The sequence below is a fragment of the Argopecten irradians genome, chromosome 12 (genome assembly GCF_041381155.1).
Source record: "Argopecten irradians isolate NY chromosome 12, Ai_NY, whole genome shotgun sequence".
Classification (NCBI taxonomy): Eukaryota; Metazoa; Mollusca; class Bivalvia; order Pectinida; family Pectinidae; genus Argopecten; species Argopecten irradians.
In genome coordinates, this window is record NC_091145.1 from 18,002,520 (window position 1) to 18,010,516 (window position 7,997).

General features: G+C 33.9%; 1 protein-coding gene across 1 annotated transcript; it reads right to left on the reverse strand.

The window, feature by feature from the left end:
- Nucleotides 1–361: 361 nt before the first annotated feature.
- Nucleotides 362–7,920, reverse strand: LOC138304760 (carbonic anhydrase 1-like). The gene is made up of 6 exons (XM_069245018.1): nucleotides 7,780–7,920; nucleotides 3,337–3,495; nucleotides 2,702–2,877; nucleotides 1,776–1,847; nucleotides 1,398–1,479; nucleotides 362–498 (listed from the first exon to the last, which is right to left on the reverse strand). Exons 1-5 carry the CDS (start codon nucleotides 7,835–7,837, stop codon nucleotides 1,426–1,428), a joined length of 519 nt encoding a protein of 172 aa, XP_069101119.1. The 5' UTR covers nucleotides 7,838–7,920; the 3' UTR covers nucleotides 362–498; nucleotides 1,398–1,425.
- Between the last annotated feature and the right edge of the window lie 77 nt (nucleotides 7,921–7,997).

Genomic DNA, 7,997 nt, shown 5'->3' on the forward strand with positions numbered 1-7,997 from the left:
ATATTAGCTGGAAATGCCAATTTCACGGGAATGAAAAAAATCATGTACATGGACATTTTAGGTCAATGTGAGTTTAATATTCTTCACCTGAAAATAACGTGAAGATTTTTGTCTTAAATCCAGGTCGATTGAGTTCACCTTCAATCGCCTTTTTTGCTCTTTCAAGATAAAGCTGACTTGAATCTGACCTGAATTGATACTTATACACAGGTATTATCTAGTAGATATCAAATGAATGCTAAATGTTTTGTATGGCTCATCACCTATTTTGAGAAATTATTGAGAATAATATTTCAAGGCACGTTCATATTGTACTAAACTAGCATCTACCCACGTTTCCCAGAAATATATTGGAATTTACCGTTTGACAAATACTTGTCGGGGTTTTGAACACAATCCATCGGTAGCCGGGAGAGCAGTCTGGAGCCGTCTTGGAGCCAATGTAAGTATAATATTTACCATCGCTGGGTAACAATAAACTGGGGGTCACCATGCCATCTGAAAAAAATCAATGGATATATTTGTAAGCGGTGATTTAACACACACAATTAGGTTATGGTTTGTGTTGTTTGTGACGAGATGTTTAACAATCCGTAGACAAAATTTACCGTCCCTTTTTACCGTTGGACAAGTTGGCTATTATAGCAAGAGGCAAAATGGGCCTTAACGGTCATCTGACAAGTAGACCAAACATCTGAAAGTAAAACTGAAGAACACAGTAAGTCGTTTAAAGATGATAGCCTATTTGATCCCGGTGACCTTCAATGAAGGTCAAGGTGATTCATTTTGATGAAGGTAGCCCTTCATCGCAGCATGTTACAGCCCCAATATCAAGTCCATAGACCTCTAACTTTTTTCGACAAAAACAATAGGCCTATTAATTACTGAGAAGAAGTTATTTTAAAATTGTAGCATATTTGACCCGTGATCTGGAAGAGAGGTCAAGGTCATTCATTTCAACAAACTTGGTAGCCCTTTGGGTCAGATGAACTAAATAGAGCATTGATGTATTCGGGTTAACTTTACATTTTAATATGTTGCTATTCTAACATTATAGTTTTACACACTCGTCGTTGTAGGTGGAGATAAGATTCGTTATCGAAACGTCACACATTTTTACTCTGTTAGTTGTGTTACCTAAATAATGTAGCATGCTTACTGCGATACCAGTATTCACCATATTGTTTCATTTTGATTTTATATATGTATAAGAAATGAGCATTATTGCTTTAAAATTAAGGAATGACATTCTTCGTATACGCGAGGCGGATTTGTGTTTTTGTCTATGACTTAATTAACCCAAAATATATTAATAATAATAATAAAGGAATACATATTGTCTTGTATTCTGTAAGCATACTACATCAATTATAGCTGATAAGCGTCATTTACGTTACCAGTCTCATCGAGATAGCTCCTAATATTTTATACGTAGTTTGAAATCAGTTGATCTGCGTAGCTACCGCATTGTTGTACCACCTGAAAAAAATATCGCTATATAAAAACACATGTGAAATAAATAAAATCACAAAGTAAAAACATACATTCCAGAATGAGTTCTAATTGATAAAAAAAACTCCCCAAAAAGTGAAAATAAATCTTCCTGACCATTACGATCACCAAAAACAAAGACAAAACAGAACGAAGCCACAACAAGGAAAAATGATACTCGATACATTTTGATACTAACGTACCACAATGTCAATTGATAGTAAAGAAACAAAAACAATAATACGTTAAATATTTCTCGTATGTTGTGTATTAAAGCAACTTACATTGAAAAATATTCCTACAGCAATAACTGTTCCTCTTCTTCTAGAACCAATCCTGTTGTTAAGTAATTGAATCTAAAATAAGAAACGGAAGCCGATTTGAGCTGAAAATTGATATGAATTTAAAGTATCAAGTGATAATAAGTCTATGTCATAACACTGTGTGAATAGCTTATACAAGTTATATAGTCGTAAGGCATTATACATTTGTTGACTGAGTTTGAGGTTGACATGTGTTATGTTGATCTAGAGAATCAAATTGTTGCCTGACGCCGCAGACCGAAGGCAACAGTTCGGTCCGAGAGTTCACATGATTACCGAAAACTCAGTCTACAAATGTTTTATTGTACCTTCTATCATGTTCATAAATGCAGATGCCGATAAATAATGAGTACTGCGCACATCGGCGGACGTTACCGAGTAGAGCCGAATACTAATAAATTGTGACGTAATGATGACGTAAATAGTCAATATTTCAATGTTGATTGGTCAACATTTCACGGGCGCAAACATCTGAAATATTAGACTCTTTTTACTATAGAATAGTATTGGCAATACAAATAAAAGGTATAATGATATATAATGAAGACATGCAATTGGGCATTGCTAATTTAGACACACAAGTGCATCGCCAAACTAAGCTTTGAAATAATGTTGAAGCCATTTTACCGTCAGTAATTCAATAATGTGAGATGTGAATGCGTCATTACTCGAATTTATTGCATAATGTGGAATGCTAGATCAATTAACTGACACATTTCATCATTACCCATTACCAAATAGGTCAAATGTTTTAAAAATGAATCTTGTACTCTCTCGGCGATAGCGTATGGAATCCAAATCCAAAGTAAAAAAAAAAATCAAACATTGTTGACTGTTGTACATTTAGTAATGAGTTTCAATGTCAAATATAAAATTTCTTAGCCTACCTCTCCTGTGTATCCTATCCCATTAACAGTGTGTTCCGATCCGAAGGCGGATTGGTTAGCTCCAATGCGGAAACGTAATTCCCTGAAAACATACCTTGGTCTGCTTCTGCCGTGTCCGACCATACGAAGAACATTTTGTGTAGAGTTTCTATTGGCTATGAACGCTGGTCCGTGGCCTGTGAATACATTAAATAGTGATTAGTGATATAATAACAGCCATTGTCCTAGAGCTTCAAACTACCCTTGAGGGATTATTTTAAAGTGTTCAAATTAAAGAATTTTTTCTTTCCTATTTTTAAAAGCTGATTTTCTTCTTCCTTATTTCTCTATTGAGAATTTCCAATTTTCCATTATTCGGGGGGGGGGGGGGGGGGGTATTTTCGCGAATTATCTTAGTTATAGTCTTTGAAAGCGTCATTCATACGACAGGCTATAATATGTAAAACCACGATTTTGATAAATGTACCGAGGTATTTAAATTCGCGAATTTCGGTGGATCCCGAATTTAGCGAAATTAAAATTCCCGCGATTATTATCAACTACGCAGTGATACCTTCTATAAAAAACACCTGTTATAAAAACACATCAAATTAAATATAAGAATAAAATACAGAACAAAGTGTCATTCGATTTACCCGTGTTCACAAACGTCCCCATCACAGCAGTAGACGGTCTGTAGACAATGCGGTCTGAAACTGTGCTAGTTTCACGCATGGTTGTATCTGTAACGATATCGATAGGGCTTTGTCTCCTTCCCGCGCACAATGGAAACCTCTCCCTCCAGCGCTGGGGCCCTGAAATAGATATACTATGATAAACATTTTCTTGTTCAAGTAATACCTGCTATCTTAAATATTGATAATATCAGTAACTAGTAATCTTTCTTTTATACTATACACAAATGCAAAAAAACATTCGCACACACAAAATATACAAATATACATACATGTAAAATAGGGGAAGAGAGAGAGAGAGAGAGAGAGAGAGAGAGAGAGAGAGAGAGAGAGAGAGAGAGAGAGAGAGAGAGGGAGGGAGAGAGAGAGAGAGTATAGTATGGGATACATTCACTGGAGGTACCGCAAATTGATTGGTTACTATTTTATAATAGTCTGATGTATATTATGTCATTGTATTTCAAGTCGTTCTGTCAGAGACTGGGTGTTATATCTATAACTTAATTCATTTTTTTTCCAATCTTGATTGAATTCTTCTTGACATTTATTTCCTTTGCCAATACTATATATTTCTGAATATCATAGTTTTCCTTTATAATAGTTTTTAATGATGTTTTGTTAGGTTTTGTAGTAGACATCTAGATCTGTAAATCTATTATCAGTTTTGTAAGGTATGTTTTTATTGTTGGTTTAGCAAAAATTCAAAATTTTCAAAAAATAATTGGACTTCACTGCATTCCCAAAATATGTGTGTTATTGTTTCTATTTCTGTCTTACAGAAAAAAACAGTGTGAATTTTTTAGATAAGCCAGTTTTAAATAAATATGAATTTGTTGTAAGGATATATTGGTTTTTTTTCTGTATTGTAGCCATTGAAGTTTTGAGCTTGTACAATGTATATGCTTCCAAGTTTCATCATGAATTTCAAATAAATTGTTCCATTTTACTTTTCCTGAAGATCTAGTGTTATTTTCGTAGCAATCTTAATTCGAACTACAGAACTATATTAATCATTGCTTCGGATGGATAACCGCTTACTTTGTTTTCTGAAAGGTACGTTACAAATACATGTATTAACTAAGAAATAAAGGCTTGAAGATTGAATTCGCAAGACATACGGTATTTCAGCTCTGAATTATTTTCTAGGAAACAGGTTTTAAAAAACTTTCAAACAAAACAAAAAATTTCAAAAGAAAACATTGAAAAGACTCTTACCACATGCCGAGGTTGGATCGTAACTGAAGAAACCTTCAATGTTAGGACATTGAGAGTGCGCTAAGCCTGTGATTCCTAGGATCAAGGCTGTAAAACCCCACAGAGCAGACGACATGTTGCAGACGATATGTGCAGACCCTATTATAACTGTCATTTTATAGTATGGCACAGTGTTTAACTAATTATTCATTACACTCTAACCATAGTATGTTGTATAATTTGTCACTTTTATAAAAATGATTAGTCATTTAACATCACTTTCTTAGTTTAAATTGATAATGATGTGGCTTTTCAGAGACAATGGCTTCGAGTCATTTTTTTGGTAACCGTTAACTTTTATATGTATATTTTGTACAATTGTGAACTCCCCAACTATGTTCGTTGATGTTGGTGTTTGATTTACGATTCATACACAAACTTATTTGTGAAAGCTTGTTGATATGTTCACAGACTGAAGCTTGGTTGTTGCTATAAACGTTGACTAGCAATAATAAACAAGATTGGCATGTTGTAAAAGGTTATTTATTAATAATTGAAAACATACTTCAAATTAAGATGAGGACAAAACATTATATTTTTTGCCAAAATGAATTATTGTAGCAACAAAGGTGGGTGCAAAATATGGTACCGAGGATGACCATAATAATGATACATATTTGGATGAACGCCCACAAGATATAGCCTAGTGGTCATCATAACCCGATAAATTCAGTAAATCAGAAGATATAAACTGAAAAGAAGAACTACCAAGCATAATAATTTATATGAATTATAGATATATGAAATAAAAGAGCAATTATATGCTAAATAGAAAATGACAAAAATGTGTTCTTCTTTACTTATACGTCTGTGTGTACAATGCGGTTACGGATGTGGGTCAATTACAAACGACACCTTTTTATTTTTTTCATTAAGAGATTCAAGTGCTTTTCAGTGCTTTTCAGCACTGACCTCAGTGAATGCCAAAATAATGTATATAATTTACATACTATATTTATCTATTCTACTTTACAATATTGAGGAAATTTAATTCCATCGTTATTTTTCTTTCAGCATAAGTATTCAATACCATATAGTTGGCTGTTGGTGCGGGAATGCTATTTTCACAATTTCGCTATGATAGCAAAACTTTGATTTGGGAAATATTAAGAAATGTTTGTGTGACACTCAGCCATAATGTCAGATTGCAAAAATTTAAAAACCGCTAAAACATGATTTTCTCGTTTTTAGATAAAATCTCGAAAATGTTTGATTCGCGATTATAACCGGCTATACAGTAATGTCTGTAACATAGATTCTTGATCAATGCTTCCCTGTTGTTGCTAAAAGACATATTTTCCCTTTTAATCAATCTTCTAAAAAGATAATGTCAAGGTATTTCAATATATACACTAACTCCCTCTAGTCGTATCACTTTACTTTCTCCGTTAGACATTTTGGTAAAAGGTCTTATGTCTGATCTAAAGTCATTAATTACATACATAGAATATATCAAAAAAAGCACAATAATGCCATATGAATATGTTCAATGTGTTAATTATGATAATTATTTAAATTAACTTTTAAACGAACATTTCATATATGCATACTTGAATATTTAAGAGAATGCACAAAATCTTACATTGATCTTGTAAGCATTGATGATAAAGCATGACTAATTAACGCTAATTAGATCATTATTATTACCTGTCGAATTAATTAATGTAAAGATAATTATAATTGTAATTGGGACATTCTTAATGTTCTCAGTCACGTTATACCGATGTTTTACATATAATTGTAATACATTAAGGTACCAGTGCACCAAAGTAGAAGGAAACCCCCCCCCAAAAAAAAAAAAAAACCAAACAAGGAAAAAAAACCACACACACACACACACACACACACACACACACACTTAAAAATCAACTTTCCATGAAATTGGTATTTTGAAATATTAAAATGGATACATGTAGATGTTTAAATTTATAATTCTTAATTGTGTGTTAATACAGTGTACAGTGGTTTCTGACTGTACATTTAGAAAATAATTTTCCGCTACAACAAAAGCTACAACAGTTTCCATTTCTGTTGCACATTTTGATTTGCCGAGCTTTTAAAATTACTAAGATAATATCGATTTCGATTTTTGCTCGCTTGGTCTATTTCTAGTTATGATAACTATAGATGTAGGTGTTGAATAGAATGGAAACATTACACCCTTTATACAAAATCAGGACGCCATATTATATTATGCGGCAAGATGAACGACTCCTATAGTTGTCAAGAAGCTAACCACACCCCCATCAACACAAGATGGAGTCTGCTTTAACATTCGTTCAGGTAACCTTAACTGCTGAGTTCTACTACAATAAGACAAATATAACTCAAAACCATCAGATATTCAATAATATATTAAAATCAATTGAATGAATAATTCAAGTGAATTGAATGAATAATTCAAGTGAATTGAATGAATATTAAAATCATAGTTAAACAAGGAGCGCGTGTCATTACATCTTATCAACACTGAGTAAATGAGATATGAAGCAGGTATTGCTATACACATTTTTGATGTACAATGCTGGGTCCAACCTCGCGGTAGTCAATGCATGAGTGAGTGACCAAGATGCGGAGCGGATGTTGCTACACACACTTTCGATGTGCAATGCTTGGGCCATCCTCCCGCTAATCAATGTATGCATACACTTTTGAAAGAAAAAGCCTGGTCCAACCTCCCAATAGTCTATGCATTAGTGAGTGACTGAGCTATAGACTACCATTGCTACATACACCTTTTATGTACAATGCTTGGTCCAACCTCCCAATAGTCCATGCATTAGTGAGTTACTGAGCTATAGAATACCATTGCTACATACACCTTTTATGTACAATGCTTGGTCCAACCTCCCAATAGTTTATGCATTAGTGAGTGACTGAGCTATAGACTACCATTGCTAATACACCTTTTATGTACAATGCTTGGTCCAACCTCCATTTAGTGAGTGACTGAGCTATAGACTACCATTGCTACATACACCTTTTATGTACAATGCTTGGTCCAACCTCCCAATAGTCCATGCATTAGTGAGTGACTGAGCTATAGAATACCATTGCTACATACACCTTTTATGTACAATGCTTGGTCCAACCTCCCAATAGTTTATGCATTAGTGAGTGACTGAGCTATAGACTACCATTGCTACATACACCTTTTATGTACAATGCTTGGTCCGACCTCCTGATACTCCTCTTTAGATATCCACATTTCTTCGAACGTGGACAAAGACGCCAGAGTAGATCCACCGATCCACGGGGAATATAGCCTTTCTTTTGGTGCGATAATTTTCACTTTTGGGGAATATAGCCTTTCTTTTGGAGCGATAATTTTCACTTTTGTATTTTTTGGTATCATGTCATTCAATTCT

What these genes read in the sequence shown, in the direction of transcription:
- LOC138304760 (XM_069245018.1), bottom strand. Translation starts at nt 7,837, where the DNA reads ATGTGGATATCTAAAGAGGAGTATCAGGAGGTCGGACCAAGCATTGTA. An exon ending in AAGCATTGTACATAAAAGGT is followed by an intron (nt 3,496 to 7,779) that starts GTATGTAGCAAT and finishes TATCTATTTCAG; the next exon opens with GGCCCCAGCGCTGGAGGGAG. An exon ending in CTGTAGGAATATTTTTCAAT is followed by an intron (nt 1,480 to 1,775) that starts GTAAGTTGCTTT and finishes TATTTTTTTCAG; the next exon opens with GTGGTACAACAATGCGGTAG.